This window comes from Mustela lutreola, chromosome 9, assembly GCF_030435805.1.
Source record: "Mustela lutreola isolate mMusLut2 chromosome 9, mMusLut2.pri, whole genome shotgun sequence".
NCBI lineage: Eukaryota > Metazoa > Chordata > Mammalia > Carnivora > Mustelidae > Mustela > Mustela lutreola.
In genome coordinates this window covers 14,851,147-14,870,522 of record NC_081298.1, presented here as the reverse complement: position 1 = coordinate 14,870,522, position 19,376 = coordinate 14,851,147, and the positions used below count along the sequence as shown (strand labels likewise).

The following is a 19,376-nucleotide window of genomic DNA, read 5'->3' as shown; positions in this document are numbered from 1 at the left end:
AGGGATCCGTCCGGCGCGCGCCTGGAGCTCGAGATCTACCCCGAGTCCCTGTCCCCTTTATTTCTTTGATGCCCTGCCAGGCAGGCCCCGAGCGATCACTGTGTCTAAGCCCATCTTATACCTGGGGAACTTGAGGACACGGACTTGCCCAGGATCTTCAGTTTTTAGACCCGCGTTCCTCAAACGCGGTGCGCTCCCCTCTGCGGGTACGGAACACATTCTGCATGGGACGTGAACGTGCGTAGCTTTAAGAGGGCAGCAAACTTATTCTTTAAAGAGCTAAATGTTTTCATCTTTGCGGGCCATTCAATCTCTTACAATACTTTGACTCGAATTCCAGCATTGTAGCTCAAAAGCAGCTATAAATACTTAAAAAAAGAACGTGGCTGTGTTCTAATAACAGAGTATTTATGGAACACTGAAATTTGTATTTCATGTAATTTTCACATGTCACGAAATATCATCCTTGTTTTGATCCACCCCCGTCCATCATTTAAAAACGCAAAAGCCTTTTTAGTCTTAGGATGGCTGACCTCTGTGTTATGGGATTCTTTTTCCAAATTTTGAAGTTAAGAAAAAGTGTGATCTCTCTAACTGGTCTGCAAGTCTGTCTCAGATCTGCTTCCACCCTTTGTAAAAGAAAGTTGTATGCCTGCCTTACCCCTGCCTTACCCCTTATTCTCCCAAGCAGTAGGGAAGGGCTGGAGGTGGAATCCTCTGGGGCTCCCAGATACAGATATTGTTGGAATTATTAAGGGGGAGCTTCCCATGATAATCAAAGTACCAAAGGTGCCTAGACTTACCTCTCACCCTGACTGATTTGTATTATATGTATCTTTCTAAGGCAGGGGCATGGTTTCATAACCAGAGTATTTTGGTCTTTGTTGGCTAACTGTGAATTCACACACTTCGCAGAGTAAAGAGTTGGGAGTGATCTCTCCTCTTCCCTCCCTTAATTATTATCAAAGGTTGAAAATCTCAAGCTGCAGAGATCCTTGACAGTAAAGCAAGCTTCAAATGCCGATCATACTTTTCCCCACGGATTTAAACGTAAGCAAATTTTTCCAGCTACTCCCTTAGGATTGAGAAATAAACTGAGAAAATGAGTGAATTTCATCTCAGAATAAGAAAGCCTTTCGCAAGTCAGATGGTTTTTTGCAATCTTTGCCTTCCACACAATTGAAGGAGGGCCTAATCTAGTTGTCAGTACATAGATCATTAAAATAATTTTTGATGATAGATCACTATGCGATTTTGGTTATCTGTCAACACATCGCTGTAACAAAACTCCTTTTCTTCCTACCAACTTCTTAGAACCAGTGGTGTGCTAGTAAATGTTTAACAATAAGTTGGGGGAGGCAGGAAGTGCTAATTTGTACCATTTGCCAAGTCTGTGGTATAAATACTCCCACTTAGTTGATTTCAAGCTCCCAGTGTGATGTCATTGAACATGGAGTTGGTTAGAGATGAGCAATATTTCTACCATGTACAGTGCAAAATAATAGGCACAATAATATCAAGAGCACAGATAACAAGAAGACATAGTGAAATAATTAGGAAGTAATGAGTCTTGAGTACAAAGTATTTCCTTTGTTTTTAATAACTGTAAATTGACATAATTTCATTTTTAGTAATAATCATGTACCCTAAGGTACCTAGCCTCTGTGGGTGCCTAGATCACCCACAAATTTCCTAAAAATTGAAGCAGTACAATCTGACTCTGGTACACCACTGCTTGACAGCTATAAACAATCAAAAGTTGGAATAATATTATTGCTAAAGCTTGTCTTATTCTTGCACAAGCAGTAGCCCTCCAGGGACACGTGGACTAATGGGGAAGGAAACATTATCCAGTTTTACTTTTTTTTGCTTAATAATTATTTATCAAAATTTTTAGAACTGGTTTTACCACTGTAGACATATATCAGATTGCACATTTTAAATATGTGCAGTTTATTTCAGTTATATTTCCAAAAAACCATTTTTAATCGTTTCAAGGGACTTCAAAAATTTGGAACATATTTACACTGTTTTGATCAATTGCATTTTTACAATAATTATAATGACTGAAAATTTTAAAGCTAGTCTTATGGTCGTAGAAGGTAAAATAATGATTCCATTGACATATATGTATTTTTAGGCAGAGAAATATGATAGCTCTATCAATAAGCTATTTAGGCATTAAAAAATACATTATTGGTTGAATGCCTGGCTGGTTCAGTTGGTAGAGCATGTGACTTTTAACCTCAGGGTCATGAGTTCAAGCTGCCTATATTGGGCATGGAGCCTACTTAAAATAAAATAAAAAATACATTATGGTAAAATTTTAATGTGGTGAAACATGGGGTGAAAATTTGAGTTTGAATAGAAAAAAGAATGATGTGAAACCATCATTAGAGAAGAGCCTATTCATGATTGATTGATTGATTGATTTTAGTAATCTCTACACCCAACATGGGGCTCAACTCATGACCCAGAGATCAAGAGTCTCATGTTCTACCCACTAAGCTAGCCAGGTGCCCCGTTCATGTATTTTTTTAAAGGGATGGTTGTAGGTATCAAATTGCTAGGATATTTAATTCAACTGACATAAACATTTTATGTTTAAAAGAATGACATAAACATTTGTTTTTGAGTGTATAAATTTATAATATGTCAGAAATTGCAGCCTTTGTACCTGTTTAAACTCTTGATGGTAAAAGGTTCGCTGTCAACTTAAAAATGTGCAGGAAAGTCCATAGTTGTTCAATAATCATTTGGGAAGCACACTAACAAAAAAGATGACTACTGACAGCTTAGAGAGCGGAAGCTTTTCCATAAAACCATCCCAACCTCCTGAAATGAAGGAATTGATTTTCCCTTCTCTGATTTCTGAGAATCTCTCTGAAGCATGAAATACATTTGAATATGGTTATTTGTAGATTGGTGGGGTTTTAACCGGTGCTTCTTGGACTGGGGACAAGGGGAAACATGGATGGTCACTACTCCCGTAGGGTATGTGTCTCTATGCAAATTTCTGGGGCACGAAACTTCAGATTCTCTCTCCCTGACCCCCAAGAGGCTAAAAACAATTTGAACAGACAAGGCCTTTTAAGACGTCTTAATAGGTTCTTCTTTGACTTCCATAAATCAAAATGCAGTAATCAAAGGTTTAGTGAACTTAATTAAAGTCCCCAATTCCCTACGTGGTACTGAAGTAAAACACAACAAACAAAACAAAAAGCCAACCAAGCAAACAAACCTCCCCTCTACCCTGTATTAAGGGTCAAAGGTTCTTGATTAAAATCCTGTGTCCTGCACTTGCCAGTTAGAGGAAATTTGAAAGTCCCTTTGCTCCTCAGTGACATGGGGGATAAAAGACTTACCTTTTGGGGTACTTAGGAGGACGAAATAAGGTGAAGTGCTGGGTACCAAGTCCATGCCCACTACATTATGGCGCTTCCTTATTTTCTACCCCTGAGGTGGAGGAAGTCTGGGGGATGGCATGGGCCACACACAGATCCTCCTGCCAGCTTCTTTCCTTTCTTTTCTTTTCTTTCTTTCTTTCTTTATTTTTTTTTAAAGAAGGTAATCAACAGGGGTGCCTGGGTGGCTCAGTGGGTTAAGCCTCTGTCTTCAGCTCAGGTCATGATCTCAGGGTCCTGGGATCGAGTCCCACATCAGGCTCTCTGCTCATCGGGGAGCATGCTTCCTCCTCTCTCTCTCTGCCTGCCTCTCTGCCTACTTGTGATTTCTCTCTCTCTGTGTCAAATAAATAAATAAAATCTTAAAAAAAAAAAAAAGGTAATTAACAGTTTACAAAGTGCTCCCAAGGCTTTATTTCATTTATTCTATACAACTCCATTTTTTAAAAAAAATTTTAAGGATACTGCATGCAAATTTATTTGTCTTCACAGATGCTTAAGGCTTAATTTGTTGCAAGCCTTAGAGATAAAAAATAGAGAATAATTGTAGAATACTTTTGATAGGTTACACATATGGCACACTCAAAATTTGGTATATGACTTTTGCTCAATCCTATGCAACTCAATACGGATTGTGAAAATAAACATATTTTTAAAAAATATTTTATTTATTTATTTGACAGACAGAGATGACAAGTAGGCAGAGAGGCAGGCAGAGAATGAGAGGGGGAAGCAAGCTCCCTGCTGAGCAGAGAGCTGGATGCCGGTAGATGTCAGGATCCTTAGACATGACCTGAGCTGAAGGCCGAGGCTTCACCAACTGAGCCACCCAGGCGTCCCAAAATAAACCTATTTTTGATGTGATTAGCACTGGGTGTTACACCCAACTAATGAATCATTGAACACTTCATCAAAAATTAATGATGGCTAATTGAATTTATTTATTTTTTTAACTTAATTTATTTTTTCAGGGTTCTAAGATTCATTGTTTACATACCACCCCAGTGCTCCATGTAATCCGTGCCCTCCTTAATACCCACCACCAGGCTCACCCATCCCCCCACCGCTCTCCCCTCCAAAACCCTCAGTTTGTTTCTCAGAGTCCACAGTCTTTCATGGTGCATCTCCCCCTCTGACTTCCCCCAATTCAATTTTCCTTTCCTTCTCCTAATGTCCTCCATGTTATTCCTTATGCTCCACAAGTAAGTGAAACCATATGATAGTTGACTCTCTCTGCCTGACTTATTTCACTCAGCATAATCTCCTCCAGTCCCATCCATGTTGGTACAAAAGTTGGGTGTTCATCCGTTCTGATGGAGGTGCCAGCTTCCTTTCAAGCAAAGAGACGTGATTCGGGGAGTCAAGAGGCAGCAGGCGCCTGAGATCTGGCCTATAATTGGGGTAAACCTGACCCTCTCCCTTTCCTCAGGCCTCCTAGGCCAGAGGTCACCAAGGTTGGGCACACAGCTGGAGCAGCCAGACATGTCCAGCCCAAGAAACCACGACTAGTCCTCTCCTTCATGGTTCAGCTTAAGTGCTCCTCTCCTAGGAGACTTCTCAAAACCTTCTAGCCTTTTCCTTCTAGCTCCCCTCTCTCCCTCCCCCTGAGACCCCTGTTACTCTGTCCCTCTCCTTGGAAAACCATGCCTTTCTCTCTTATGTTGGAGATTAAGGGCACAGGCTTCAGGGTCAGAGAGATCTGGGCTCTCATCCTAGCTGTGTGACCCAAGACAAGACACTTTACCTCTCTGTGCCTCAGTTTCTCTTTAGTAACTTGGGAGCCATGTGTTTGGTGTTGTATGGTGTTTAGCACAACGCCCACCACAAAAGGATGCCCATTTTTTATGATCACAGAGGTCTCCCTCTAAGAGTCCTGAGTTGGGGAGCTTTCTTGCAAAAAGCTCCTCGCACAAAGTAAATAACAGGTAATCATGTCACTATTTTCAGAACAGCTGAGAGAGTGGGCGTGGGGCTCTCTCTCCCAGAATGGTGCCAACCCTCTTTGGTCTTCCTCACTCCATGCAAATTTCTCTTCAGCTCCAGATAATGACAGCCTGGAGTTTCCAGAGGCCGTGGAATGTCCAGCCACTGCCTTGCATAACCGCAGAACCCGGGAACACTGGACAAGGAACGACCTTCCCAGACCGTTCACCTAAACAGCACCCCCATTGTAAGTCAGGCAAACCAAGGCCCACACAGTGAGTCAGCACCCACGGGAAGGATGGTAAAGAATTCTAAAAATAGCCGCACCCCTTCCATTCACTTTCTCCTTGGTTTGTTTTATTTATTTATTTTTGTCATGACACTTTCCTCACCTGACATCATGTCTTTATCCTTTTCCTCGTTTATCGTCTGTTTCCCCACCAGATGTAAGCTCCATGGGAGCGGGAACATGGTCTTGTGCATGGAGGGATCCCTAGCATCTTGCCCAAGATCCGGCCCAAGTTAGTGTCCAGTAAATGTTTGTCATATAGACAAATGAATGAACGCCATTTGGTTATTTGTCCTTAGAGATTCAGACATAAGCATTCATTCATTTGCTCATCTATCCAACATTTAATGAATACCTTCTGTGTGAGAGGTTTGTTTGAAAAATCCTGGTGAATGAGACACTGCCCTTGCCCTCCAGCAGGTTCCTGATCGGGGAAGAGTAACCACTGGTGGCTAAGGACCTATTATATCCCAAGCTCTGGGCTGGCAGCGCTATGTGCATTTTCTCTGTATGTGCGGCTACAGCAACAGCTGACTGATACAGGATTTAAATCAGGTTTCTCTGATTCAGTCTCACTATGTTGTCCCACTGAGTTAATAGCTCTGATTCCTATTTTCCCCACAAAAAACGTTTCTTAAAACTAAATTCAGTTAATTAACATATAATATATTATTTGTTTCAGAAGTACAGGTCTGTGATTCATCAGTCTGATCTAATACCCAGTCCTCATTACAACACGTACCCTCCCCAGTGTTCATCACCCAGCTACCCCATTCCCCTCACTCACTCTCCCCTCCAGCAACCCTCATTTTGTTTCCTGAGATTAAGAGTCTCTTATGGTTTGTCTCCCTCTCTCGTTTCGTCTTTCCCTCCCTTCCCCTATGATCCTCTGTCTTGTTTCTCAAATTCCTCATATCAGTGAGATCATATGATAATTGTATTTCTCTGATTGATTTATTTTGCTTAACATAATACCCTCTAGTTCCATCCACATCATTGCAAATGGCAAGATTTCGTTTTTTTTTTTTTTTCTGATGGCTGCATAATATTCCATTGTATGTATACACCACTTCTTCCTTATACATTCATCTGTTGGTGGACATCTAGGTTCTTTCCATAGTTTGGCTATTGTGGACATTGCTGCTATAAACATTGAGGGGCACGTGCCCCTTCGGATCACTACTTTTGTATCTTTAGCGTAAATACCCAGTAGTGCCACTGCTGGGTCACAGGGTAGCTCTATTTTCAACTTTTTGAGGAACCTCCATACTGCTTTCCAGAGTAGCTGCATCAGCTTGCATTCCCACCATGAGTGTAGGAGGGTTCCCCTTTCTCAGCATCTTCGCCAACATCTGTCATTTCCTGACTTGTTAATTTCAGCCATTCTGACTAGTGTGAGGTGGTATCTCATTGTCCCCACAAAAACGTTTTGAGGTGTTCATCCCTGGGAGCAGAGAGGAAGATGCTGGGAAAGAGATTGAGAGATGTGTTCCTGAGAACCTCCTGCATACTAAACTTGAGCTTCCCCTGTAGTCCCCAACTCTGGCAGCTAGAGAAAAGCACAAATAATAAAAATCCCAACCATTCACAGAGTCCTAGACAGTTCTTCAAAGGGATTTTGTGTAAGTTATTGCATTTACACACCTCAAACTGTCCGAGAAGGTAGTCAGGACTGGTATTATTACAACCAATTTAGAGCTGAGGAAATAAAGCTCAGAGAGGCGAAGTGAGATGTCCCGGTTACAAAGCTTCATCTAAACCCAGATGCCTTGGTTTCTAGCTCTGAGCTCCTTCCAGACACCCTATTTCTTCTGTGTCCTTGACAGAGAGCATCATCTGAGTGCTTCCCTGTGGGAGGCATAGCATCATGGGACACGCATGCCGCAGCCCAGAGGCTGGAGCGTGGGAAGCAGAGCAGGATGCTTTGAACCCCACTTTATCAACACCCAGCTGAGTTTTCCCATTCCTCTCAACTTTCCCTGCCCCCCTCCCTCGAGGTTTTTTCTTCCGGCCTTCATCCAACATCCAGTCAAAGTGGAGATAATGCAACTATTTTCTAGATGCCACAGAGATCAGAATCTGCTCTTTGCAAACAGCAAAAGCTGTTGGTGCAGCAGAAATGGGGCAATGAGGTAAAGGTTGTCAGCTAAAGCCTCCTCAGCCATTTGACTTATGACATTGGGCAGTCCACCCACACCACTGTTTCCTCTTACAATAAACGAGAATCCTCCCATGACGGCGGGGCTGTGACGAACACCTCTCCTTCCCCGACACATCTTTGTCCCTGCTAACTCCACTCATCTTCACGGTCTACTACTTTTACCACTTCCTCAGAAGAACCTTCCCCTGAGGCCAAATTGCCTTCCTGCCCAACTTCTTTGACATGGTTTCCTTCCCAGCATTCACTACAACTTCTATTTCTACCATTACCATTCTGTTTTCTGGCTTTGTTTTCTAGCAGGGGGCCTGCTACATAGTAAGTACTCGGTATATATTTGTTGGATGAGTGAATGAATGAATCTGCTTTCCTCCTCTCACCCCTCTTGCCTCCCCCGGCCACGCTCCCGCCCCACACAGTTCCCAGGGGTGGGGTAAGGCGATGATGAACTATAAGCTAGGAATTCTTGGGCAAGGGTGGATGGCTGTGACCTCCGCTGCCCTATCCCTGCCACACTGGTCTTGCTATTCGGAGAACATGCCAATCTCATTCCTGCCTCAGGGCTTTGCATTTGCCAGCCCTCTCTCTGGAATGTTCTTTCCAGACACAAGTTGGCTTCATCCTTCATTTCCATCACATCTCTGCTCACATGCTGCCTCTTTGGGGAGGTCTTTGCTGACTGCTATTTCTGAAGTAATCCTTCTCAGTCTCCCTCATCCATTGTTCTCATGCCTTTACCCCCATCTTCATAGCTCTTCTCACGACTGGATGGTAAGTTTCACATTGTTGGTTGACTTATTGTCTTTCTCCTACACGAGAATATATACTCTATGAGGTCAGAGTTTTTCTTTACTTTATTCAGTTCTGGCACATAGTAAATGCTCAATGAATATTTATCAAATGACTGATTGATTGATTGATGAAAAGGGAGGTGGAAAAAAACCCAGCTTTTCTTTTTAAAATAAAGCCCTGAATTCTTCACGTCATATCAAGGAATAATTTCTAGGAAGGAGCAGAAAATATAGTACATGGTAAGTCAGGAAGCCTGGGGAGTGGAGCAACTGTTTTCAGAAAAATCTCACTTCTCTTTCTCCGGGAGTGTCTTAGACCTGGTAACCGATCCCTGAAAAAGAGTTCTTTTTTTTTTTTTTTTTTAAGATTTTAAAAAATTTATTTATTTGACAGACAGAGATCACTAGTAGGCAGAGAGGCAGGCAGGGAGAAAGAGAGAGAGGAGGAAGCAGGCTCCCTGCTGAGCAGAGAGCCTGATGTGGGGCTTGATCCCATGACCCTGAGATCATGACCTGAGTTGAAGACAGAGTCTTTAACTCACTGAGCCACCCGGGCACCCCTGAAAAAGAGTTCTTTATTTTAGAGAAACAATACTGGGGTGCCTGGGTGGCTCAGCCGGTTAAGCATCTCTCTTTGGCTCAGGTCATGATCATGGAGTCCCAGCATTGGGTGCCTGCTTCTCCCTCTCCCCCTCTCCCTCTCCCCCTGCTTGGGCTCTCTGTTTCTTTCTCTCTCTCTCTGTCAAATGAATACAGAAAATCTTTTAGGGGCACCTGGGTGGCTCAGTGGGTTAAAGTCTCTGCCTTCGGCTCAGGTCATGATCTCAGGGTCCTGGGATCAAGCCCTGCATCGGGTGCTCTGCTCAGCACAGAGCCTGCTTCCTCCTCTCTCTTCTGCCTGCCTCTCTGCCTACAGGTGATCTCTGTCTGTTAATTAAATGAATAAAATCTTTAAAAAAAAAAAAAAAGAAAAGAAAAAAGAAAATCTTTTAAAAAGAGAAAGCGAGAGAAACAATGTCCCCGGAGGCCCAGCCACCTGCTTGTATCCCTGGCAGCATCCGCCCTTCACAGAGAGATGATTTCAGAAAAGCGCTGACCCTTGAGCTTCAGGTTCCTCATCTGTGAAATGGGGAAAATGTATACACCTACCTCCCCAGAGTGTTGGGACGACAGGAAGATCATGTAGCTGAAAGCCCTGTGTGAACTATACTGTTGAGTGCACTTCCTACTATGCCTCAGGAAGAGGGAGCATGTGGAGTCAGGTTGGCCTGGGGTGGCATTCCAGCTCTACCACTCGCTGGCCGTGTGGCCTTGGGTAAGTGGTGTCCTTTCTCTGAGCCTTGGCTTCCTTATCTGTTAAGTGGGACCATGACTTGTATCTACAATTTCCAAGCTTGTTTTGGAAGTTTAGTAAGAATCAAGTGAGATCATATAAGTGTCTGGCTCACAGTGGGTAACTCAGCAAATGTTCCTCAGAGGCACATACAGCCCTTAACCTACCCCGGGTGGCTCAGTCAGCTAAGTGTTCGATTCTTGATACCGGCTCAGGTCATGATCTCAGGGTCATGAGATCAAGCCCTGCATCAGGCTCTGCATTGGGCATGAAGCCTGGTTAAGATTCTGTCTCTCTCTCCCCCTCCCCCCTTTACTCCCCCTCCACTCTCTGCTCCCACTCTCTCTCTAAAAAAAAAAAATACTCTGGGTCACAAAGTGTTCTTAGTCTGAGAGGGAAAGCAGACAACGATGATTTCTTTCTCTCCAGTCTCTCTTCGTAGAGAGGTAATCACTGGCCAGAACCCATGCAGAGGACAGGCAGCCAAATGCAACCTCCCACATGGAGTTTCCGAAAAGTGTGAGCGCAGAGTTGCATAACCTGTCCCTGAGAGTATCTCTCCTGAAGTGTTTTCATCAAGCATTCCCTGAAAGGGATCACGTGGTGGCCTAGGGAAGGAGTGGGTGGCCTAGGGAAGGAGGAAAGGAGAAAAGAGAGGGAGTTGGAGAACCCTGCACGGGGGTGGGATTAAGAAAGGAAGGCACCGCTTTTACTGAACTCCTACTGTATACCAGGCACTGGGCTCACGCTATCTGACACCCACTTTGATCTTCCCCATAAATCTGAGAGATCAGATGTTACCACTCCCGCATTCCAAGGGAAGAAATAATAATTAATATTGCTAATGTTTACCTAATGATGACTGCCTATCAGATAGTAGTAGCGTGAGCACATATTTGATCCTCAGGACAAACCAAAGCATGGGTACTATTCTTATCATCATTTTAATAGAGAAGGAGACTGAGAGTCAGAAATGAAGTAGCTTCCCCAAGGTCACCTAGCAAGATAGTAGTGGGGCTAGGATTTGAATATAAGTGGGGCTCAAAGCCCACAGACCTGTATGAGGACATCCCCCAAGGGATTTATGCGGAACGTGATCCCAACAAGAATTGGCCTTATAAACCCACAGTGGGAGTTCGGTGTGGAAATGACGTAAGTGACCAAGTAACCAGAGGCACTCTTCTTCTCTGCACCCGGAGGACAGTTTGTCCCAGCTTGTGGCTGTTTGTCATTGGGTCTCTGACCTGAAGTTTAAAATTTCATTCAAAAGTTTGGAACCACAAACCCAGCAGCGTGGGAAGGGCCCTTGGAGATCAGCTATTCTAGTCCAACGACCTCAGATTACAGATGGGAAAAAACCCTGAGGCCTAAAGAGAGCCGTGGACATGGCAAGGTCACAGAGCAATTTTCTGTTAGAAGAGGATTTCGTTTGAGGTCAATTACAGATCATCTTGTTCTGTAATTACCAAATGTTGGCTCTACCTCTGAATCACTTGGGGAGCTCTTTATACATCCAGATTTCTGCGTTCTGCTTCTGGAGATTCAGATTTTGGTTTGCAACAAGGCCTGGGAATCGGACAATATAATATGTTCCTCAGCTGATTCAGATGGCACAAGGCCAGGGACTGCATTTGGAAGTTCTCCTCCATCATTTTATACTTTGGCATCCTAAGACGGGTCTTGCCCCAGGTCTTATGGCAGGTTACTGGGGCCCTAGTTCAGGCTTTGTGATCCTTCTTCTTCTCTAGGCTTCCTGTGGTCAGATTCTCAAAATGGGCCAAGGAGTTTGGCTAAGGGAGTTACTGTGGTTTTCCCCAGCTCTTGGTTTCCTTGTTGTAACCCAGATTAAGACAGAGAATGGTGCTCCATTTCCCAAGTTTGGGAAGACGGAATTCAAGAGCTGAAATCCTACAGGTAAAAGGAAACTGCAACAGGCTGTCATGCCGGCCCACGGGGCTTTCCCAAGGCAAGCTCTAGGCTCCAGGAATGACGTCAAACTCCAGCTATTCAGTGCCCTAACGCCTCAGGCTACCTGCGTTTTCCATTGCGGGAGAATGGCTAGGGAGGGCTTTCCATCTGTGGGAGGAGATGGGTGGAGAGGGCCCAGCTGTGATTTGAGGGGGAGCCTGACTCACGAGGAGCCAAACATTCCCGAACCTGAAAGACCAAGCTGCTTGCGGGAACTGAGTCAAACCTCTGAAGTACTTTTCCTGAGCTCCTCCCTACTCCACCACTTATTTCGCGCTCTTCCCAACCCCTGCTTTGGGGATGGTTATTTGGGTTTTGGAGTATGGTGTCTTGGGTTCAAATCCCTGCTCAGTTTCTTAGGAGCTGCCTTACCTACGTAGAGTCACACTCCCTTTCTAGGCCTCTGTTTCTTCACCTTTAAAAAAGATGGGTAATACCCACTTTCTCGGATCGTGAGGATTAAACAAGATCACATACGTATTTGATAAACAGAAGATGTTTTTTCAGAAAATGGGTCATCAGTGGACCAGAGGGATTTGAATATATTTTTGTTGATTCAAATTGAGGCGCCTTAAAGAATGGTTGAGCTGGAAAGCACCTCAAATCTTTGGGTCTTAAGGACTTCCAAACTGGAATTCAAGGGAACTGTTTACGGTATTTCTAAACGATAAGGAAAACCACATACTTACTCTTGATACAGTCTCACTTTTCTTTACTTTTGTCTGGAATAGTATCAACTCAAGGTGATAAATATGATTATCACATGCTATTCAGAGTTCTGATTGGCAGTTACATGTGTCTTTGATAAGTTTTTTTTAATGGGGAACTAATTAGTGGAGGGTAGACTGAATGTTGGCAAACGTTAATGTTGTCTAACTCCTCATTTCGTAATCAGGGAAGCTGGGGTTTAAGAAGGAAGTGGCTTGCTCGTCACGCAGCTCGTAGAGCTGGCTCTAAAACCCACATTCTTTCCCGGGAATCAGTTACTTCCCTTCTTTCCATTCTGGAGAAGGGGAATCTAGGCTCCATGAAGTTGGGGGGTTTGGGTCGGCTGGGACAGGAATAAAGTGATTCATCAATTTGCTGTTACTCTTTCTGTTTTGACTCATTCAGCAAATATTTACTGACTGCGTACACTCTGTGGACTCAGGAGAAGGTGGAGACAAAACGGTTACTGTGGCAGGCAGGGTCAGAATGTGCTTCCAGGTATGACTTCAGAACCTGACCTTTTTTCTATTTTGAATATATATGTATCTATAAATATAAATGGATACCTATGTTATAAAGCACCCACTACATTGCCTCCTAATAATCAGGTTGTGTCAGAGGGCAGGGATTGTCCCAGTCGTACGTGTCCAAACCTTCCTGGCACCCAGTAGCAGGTTCATTTAAAGTTATCCCAGACTCTTACTAGGAGAAAGAAAATAGAACCTATACTTAGAGACTCATTAATTCCTAAACTTCTTGACCTGGCTCTTGCCTACCCTCTCCCTACTCTTCTGGTCGCCCCTCTTTTCTTCAAGATTCCCCTGTAGAGGGCACGCAAGCTCTACCGCTCTTGTGCCTCACTTCCGTTCGCCTTCACCCTTCATCTTGCGCATGTGCACACTTCCCTTCCCGGCGGCCGTACACCGGTGGAGTTGGCTGGGCCAAAGATTGCACCCACTACGCCTGCGCACTATAGGCTCCGCCCCCTCCACCGCCGTCCCCGGAAACGCTTTCTTCCTACGCCGTCGCCGCTGCTGCCGCCGTCGTCGTTGGACCTTTGCCTCTCTAGGCCGGTAGGGATTCTCCTCCATGGTCCTGTCTGTCACCGCTGTTTGGGGAACCAGCCGGTGAGGCTGGGCCGCGCTCGGACACTTCGACCGTCGAGTCGGTCACCGGTGAGTGAGCCCCGAAGGAGCCTGCGGACGGGCGGGCCGAGCAGCTGGAATGGGCAGGATTTTCCCTCACTCTGGGAATGGGTCTGTCCGCTCCGCCCCTACCCCGCCTCCCGGAATGGGCTCGCCCCTTCAGTCCCGTCCCTCCTCCCGGGCGGGGCGGTGTTGCTATGGGGACGGCCTGCTGGCTGAGGCCCGGCGTGTGTCCTCGCAGGTGCCAGGGCGGCCCTGGGTCCATGGCGCGGCAGCGCTGACCCAGGCCCCAGGTGGCGGCCGGGCCCCGAGGGCCGGCATGGCGGGCCAGTTCCGCAGCTACGTGTGGGACCCGTTGTTGATCCTGTCGCAGATCGTCCTCATGCAGACCGTCTATTACGGCTCGCTGGGCCTGTGGCTGGCGCTCGTGGACGGGCTGGTGCGCAGCAGCCCCTCGCTGGACCAGATGTTCGACGCCGAGGTAGGGTCCCCTGGACGGCGCGGTCTGAGTCTCGGCCTCATGGGGTGTGCTTTGTGGGTCCGACACCGCTCCCTCCTCTCCCCACCCCGGGATCTAGACGTGGCTGGACCACCATCTCGCTCTGTGACCCAGGGAAAGGGACCTCTTCTTTCTGAGCCTCAGGTGCCCCGTCCATAAAAATGAAAGCACTGAGAACAAAGGCAGATTATTAGTACAGAGGAAAGGGCCTGGATATCCTAAGGAACAGTCCTGCATTCCAGGCAACGTGATGCATCTCCTTTCTGACACTCTAAGGAAGTGACTTCACTTCCCCGCCTGCAGATTCTCAGGTGCCAGATTGAAGAGAGAGAGGATGAAAGAGCATTCATGGAGGTATTATGGAAACAGCCTGGACTTTGGAATTGGGCCTCGGTTTAAATTCCTCTTACTACCTGTGTGATGTGGGGCAAGTGCTGTCCCCTCTGAACCAACGTGTTCCTGTCTGCAAAAGCATGGCAGAGCTCATGGATTGCCATACAAAGAGCCTGTACTTTGGATTCAGAAAGGTTCAGCGTCCCATCTGGGTCTAACTATACTATCCATGGGGATTTGGGCAAGTCGCTTCACCTTTCTGAGCCTGTTTTCTTTCCTGGAAACTGGGCGGAATCATTCTCAGCACAATGTAATGAGGCCCAGAGACCCCGGAGGTATCTAGGAAGGTGAAAGTGCTTTATCAAGTAATGGAGGGCTAGGAAATGGTTGCATTTGAGAGGCAGCTGTGGTGTATGGAAATGAGCACAGCTCTCGGGGGCCGGGAGATCGGGAATGCAATCTTTGCTCTTGCTGCTGTTCTCTGTGTGGCGCTTGGGCAAGGTATTATCCGAAAAGGGGTAACAGTAATGTTAACAATAGCTTTGCGAGGCTGTTGTGAGGATAACAGGAGATCATCGAAGTCTGAGGTCTTTGTAAGCTGACGGTGCTGGGCAGATGTTTGGTATTCAGTAGTATTGTCTCGAGAGTGGTGGAAGTCGCACACACACTATGTGCCCAGTAGTAGCCTATTAGGAGCCTCTGTCCTCCTGGGAAGGGCCTTAGGGAATCCTGGGCGTTGTTGAAGAGCCGTCTCACACACATGACCTGGATCCTAGAGCAGGGGTTGGTGGACCTTGAAGGACAAGATAGTAAAGGTTTTAGGTCACAACTACTGGACCCCGCCATTGCAGTGCAAAAGTAGCCAGAGACAGTACTAAGCAAATAGGTGTGGTAGCGTTTCTGTAAGACCTTATTTACAAAACTACGTGTCTGACTGGTGGGGCCTCGGTTTGCCAAACCCTGTCTTAGTCCTTACTCTTGCCGTTTACTTACTGTATCACTTTGGGCAAATTACTTAACATCTCTGAACTTTTGCTTTTCCTTTGTAAGTCTCTTCTTGGCTGCTGTTGGGGGTCAAACGAGATACCATAGTGGGTGTCTGTGAAAGCACCTTGTTGGAAATAGGCTGCCATGCAGATGCAGGGCCCTGTTGTCTTCTGTGCTGTGGGAAGAATGCGTTTTCCTTAGGAGGTCCTGGAGCCTGGAGCTCCGCCAAGCCAAGTCACTTTTCCAGCATATTTCCATTTGTGATTCCCCCTCAGATCCTGGGCTTTTCCACCCCTCCAGGCCGGCTCTCCATGATGTCCTTCATCCTCAACGCCCTCACCTGGTGAGTATCACCAGTTTTGCTTTCCAGCTTTTGGGGTCCTAGCACTGGAACTAACTTCCTAAATTCAGACATGAGACAGGCTGGCACTTGTTCCTGGGGAGTGATGGACTAAATTGGGTGGCAAAGGCCAGCTCTGGGACTGGCTTCATTATAGGGCTCCTTCCATTATGATTTTGCTTTAGCTGGAAAGCTCTTACATCACTCCGCATGCTGCCTGTGGGATAACTTCCATCTCGGATCACTTCCCTGTTGTGGAACGAGGTGAGGAAGGGTTTGGACCAGTAGTCAGGGGAAGTCAAGTTCTGTTCTTGGTCCGTGTGCCATGGGCCACGTTACTTCCTTCCTCTCTAGGCCTCGGGCTCCTCGTCAGTACACCTGAGAGCTTTGACTGGGTAACATTTAAGGCCACTTGTGACCATTGCCTGCCTCTTGAGAGGCAGTCTGGCAAACTGATTAAGATCTCAGCTTCTGAAGGCAGACTCACTTGGCTTTGAATCTCAGCTTTCCCACTAGTCTAGGGACTTTGGACAGTTGATCTATCTAGGCCCCAATTTCCTCATCAGTAAAATGAGGCAAATGATATTACCTATCTCATAGTTGTAAGGGTTGAATGAATTCATTCATGGGAAGGACTTGGAACAACACCTTGCACATTACTGTTCTTCACCTTACACCGGAGATTGAAAATGGGTAGGCTGACTATGACCTGAAGTTGGCTCCTGGATATGTTCTGTTTGGCATCCCACAAATAGTGTTTAAAATATTTTTCCATTTAGTTGAAAGTCAGGATGTTTTATATATAAAAGCCAGATTTCTGGCTTCTTTTGAAAAATGGGAAGATCATTTGATTCCAGGCCAACCTTCCAATATGAGGATTTGTCCAGCTGCAAGTAGCTTGTTGTCCCCACTTTCAGTGGCCCGTGTATGCTTCAGGGTGCCACAGTCCCCACAGTCCCTAGGATTCCCCTGAGGGACAGTTACTATTTCTTATCAAGCTTATACTTTTGTTTTTCTTCTACTCAGCCTGATTCCCTCCCAGCATTACCTGCCAGCTCTCTCTAGGCATCTAACAATGTAACCCTTGCTTCACACTTCTCTTGCTTGCTTCTGACCACTATGCCGTTATCTTGATTGTCTCTACTCCCCAAATGATCTAAGGCCAGGACAACCCAGTGATAACTCACTGCTGTCCTCTCCCCACAGTGCCCTGGGCTTGCTGTACTTCATCCGGCGAGGGAAGCAGTGTCTGGATTTCACTGTCACTGTCCATTTCTTTCATCTCCTGGGCTGCTGGTTCTACAGCTCCCGTTTCCCCTCGGCGCTGACCTGGTGGCTGGTCCAAGCCGTGTGCATTGCACTCATGGCTGTCATCGGGGAGTACCTGTGCATGCGGACGGAGCTCAAGGAGATCCCCCTCAACTCAGCCCCTAAATCCAATGTCTAGAATTGGGTCCTTTGGACGCCTGACTGGGCACTTGGCCCCACCCTCCCACCCTAACTCCCCCAACACCTTGGGCTGCTCAGATCCTCCAGACGAGGTCCAGCCCAGGTCTGAGGGGAACCCTGGAAATGTGAAGTCTCTGTTGGTGTGGGAGAGATAGTGAGGCCGCGTCAAGAAGGCAGGTAGCAGCCAGGATCACAGCTGCAGGAATGGCCTCTGTCTGCTGAAGCCTGGCTGTCTGGGAGGTCAGCAAGGGGACCTCTGTCAGGGTAATAACAGAATTGGAACCATGTCATTCTTGAGCCACCATACCTGTCACCAGCCTGTTATTTTAAAAAAAGAACCAAATCAAGGATATCTGATTGGAGCAAACCACTCTTCTAGTCATCTGTCTTACCTTCCTGGGACAGCTGTTACCTTTGCCATGTTGCTGAACTGCCAGCTATTCTGTTTGGAGAAACATTCAGTTTCTGGATCCGTAGCCACAGAAAGAGACAGAGGTACAAAGTATTAGGCTGCGGTCGGGGAGAGCACAGCAGATGGAGGCATCAAGCACAAGGAAAATGCACAGCCTGTGTCCTGCTATACGCATGTGTGCACACACCCATGAACCCATGACTAATTTTCTTCCAGTTCTCTCTACCGGGTCCCCATCTGCTGCCAGCTTTCGACAGAGCAGGCCACAGGACCCAGAGAAGAGTCCCAGCATCGCTCCTGGTCCACCCTTCATGACAGAGTCACTGCCTCTTCTCTAGGAATGACTAGGCACCCCAGCTCCCACTGGACCTCACTTCTGGCAATAGTTCCTTTTTCCTGCCTTCCTGGGAATTCTGCAGTGGGAAGGGTGTGATGGGTGCCCAGAGACGGGAAGGCCAGCCTTCCAACTTGGGTTGTGCTGATAGTGCTGAGGCAAATAGGAGTTTGCTGCTAAGATTTCTGTTTGGGGAGGCATGTCTTCTGTGAGGGGCTTGCAGCTGTCCCTCCTGTGTACATAAATACAGTATTTTCCACGGTTCTGCCTGTGCTTACTTTGTACTTCTGTGGCTGGGCCGGTGAGAGACCTGCACAGCCAGACAGGGTAGCTATAAAGAATGATTAGGCCACCTCCTCCTCTTCTAGACCCCAGATTGTTCTTCCATTTGGTTAAAATACGAAGTGCGGGGAATTCCTGTCCTACCCCGCCATCTGCGGCCACCTCTGCTCTGCCTTGGGTGAACTGCCATGACTGAGTTTCCTTTTCCTAGCCAGTGATTTCTCAATGTGTCCGGTGGAACACACTTGGTCTAGACCCACTTCTGTACTGAAACCATCAGTGTTCCTCTTCGGGCCTCTGGAGTCTGCCAAGAGTGTGGTCAGCTTTCAGCTTTGCAGTGTTAAGGCTTCACAGATGAGTTTTGCTCTCTGCCCACGAAGCCTTTCTAGCTTCCTGGCTCCCAGCACTGCAGAGTAGGGAGGTGAGGCTGACATGATGAAGGTTTAAGAGTGAACATGTTTGTGGGAGACAGGGAGGGTACTAGGATGCGGCACTATAGTAGCTCAGTGCTCTGGCCGAGCTGGAAGGAAGCAGCTTGTTAATGGGGCTTGAATCCTGGCTGCACAGTCTAGCAGATAAAGCCAACTGAGGTGACTTCCCCTGGGATAGTGGATTTCCCCCAGACACCACAAACCATAAAGGCATGTGGCTAATGTTTTTTGGGGAAGGTCACCAGAGCACAAGTCATGTGGCTGTTGTCTCCCTTGGTCAGCCGGGGGCTGGTTGCTCCAGCTGGGTTGGCACACATCTTTGGGAGTTTCCTTCAGAGACCTGAGCCTGTTCTGCCTATCTTCTGTAAAGACAAACTTTGCCCCTTGAGTGGTAATTTGGTTTTTAGAAACTGCCAGAAGTCAAGGGAGCCAACTTTTTTCCTCCAACAATACAATAACAGAGCCGGGTGACAGGAGTGAAAAATGTGTGACCTTAGTGAATTTTTTTTTTTAATTTTATCTATTTGAGAGAGGGAGAGAGCACAAGCCAGGTGGAGAGGCAGAGGGAGCAGCAGATTCCTCACTGAGCA

The 19,376-nt window shown here is 46.5% G+C and overlaps 1 protein-coding gene across 3 annotated transcripts in view; it reads left to right on the top strand.

Annotated features, from left to right (window-relative positions):
* The first annotated feature begins 14,038 nt into the window (after nucleotides 1-14,038).
* The window catches only part of SYS1 (SYS1 golgi trafficking protein), a 36,569-nt gene continuing 31,231 nt past the window's right edge, over nucleotides 14,039-19,376 (top strand). The window contains exons 1-3 of one of the 3 annotated variants that reach the window (XM_059133038.1): nucleotides 14,039-14,200; nucleotides 15,814-15,881; nucleotides 17,085-18,338. In XM_059133038.1, coding sequence (XP_058989021.1) covers nucleotides 14,039-14,200; nucleotides 15,814-15,881; nucleotides 17,085-17,325 — 471 coding nt within the window. In that variant the 3' untranslated portion in view covers nucleotides 17,326-18,338. Of the gene's footprint in view, nucleotides 14,201-15,813; nucleotides 15,882-16,063; nucleotides 16,122-17,084; nucleotides 18,339-19,376 lie in introns of those variants that run through there. The other 2 variants (XM_059133039.1, XM_059133040.1) reach the window with 2 other exon arrangements.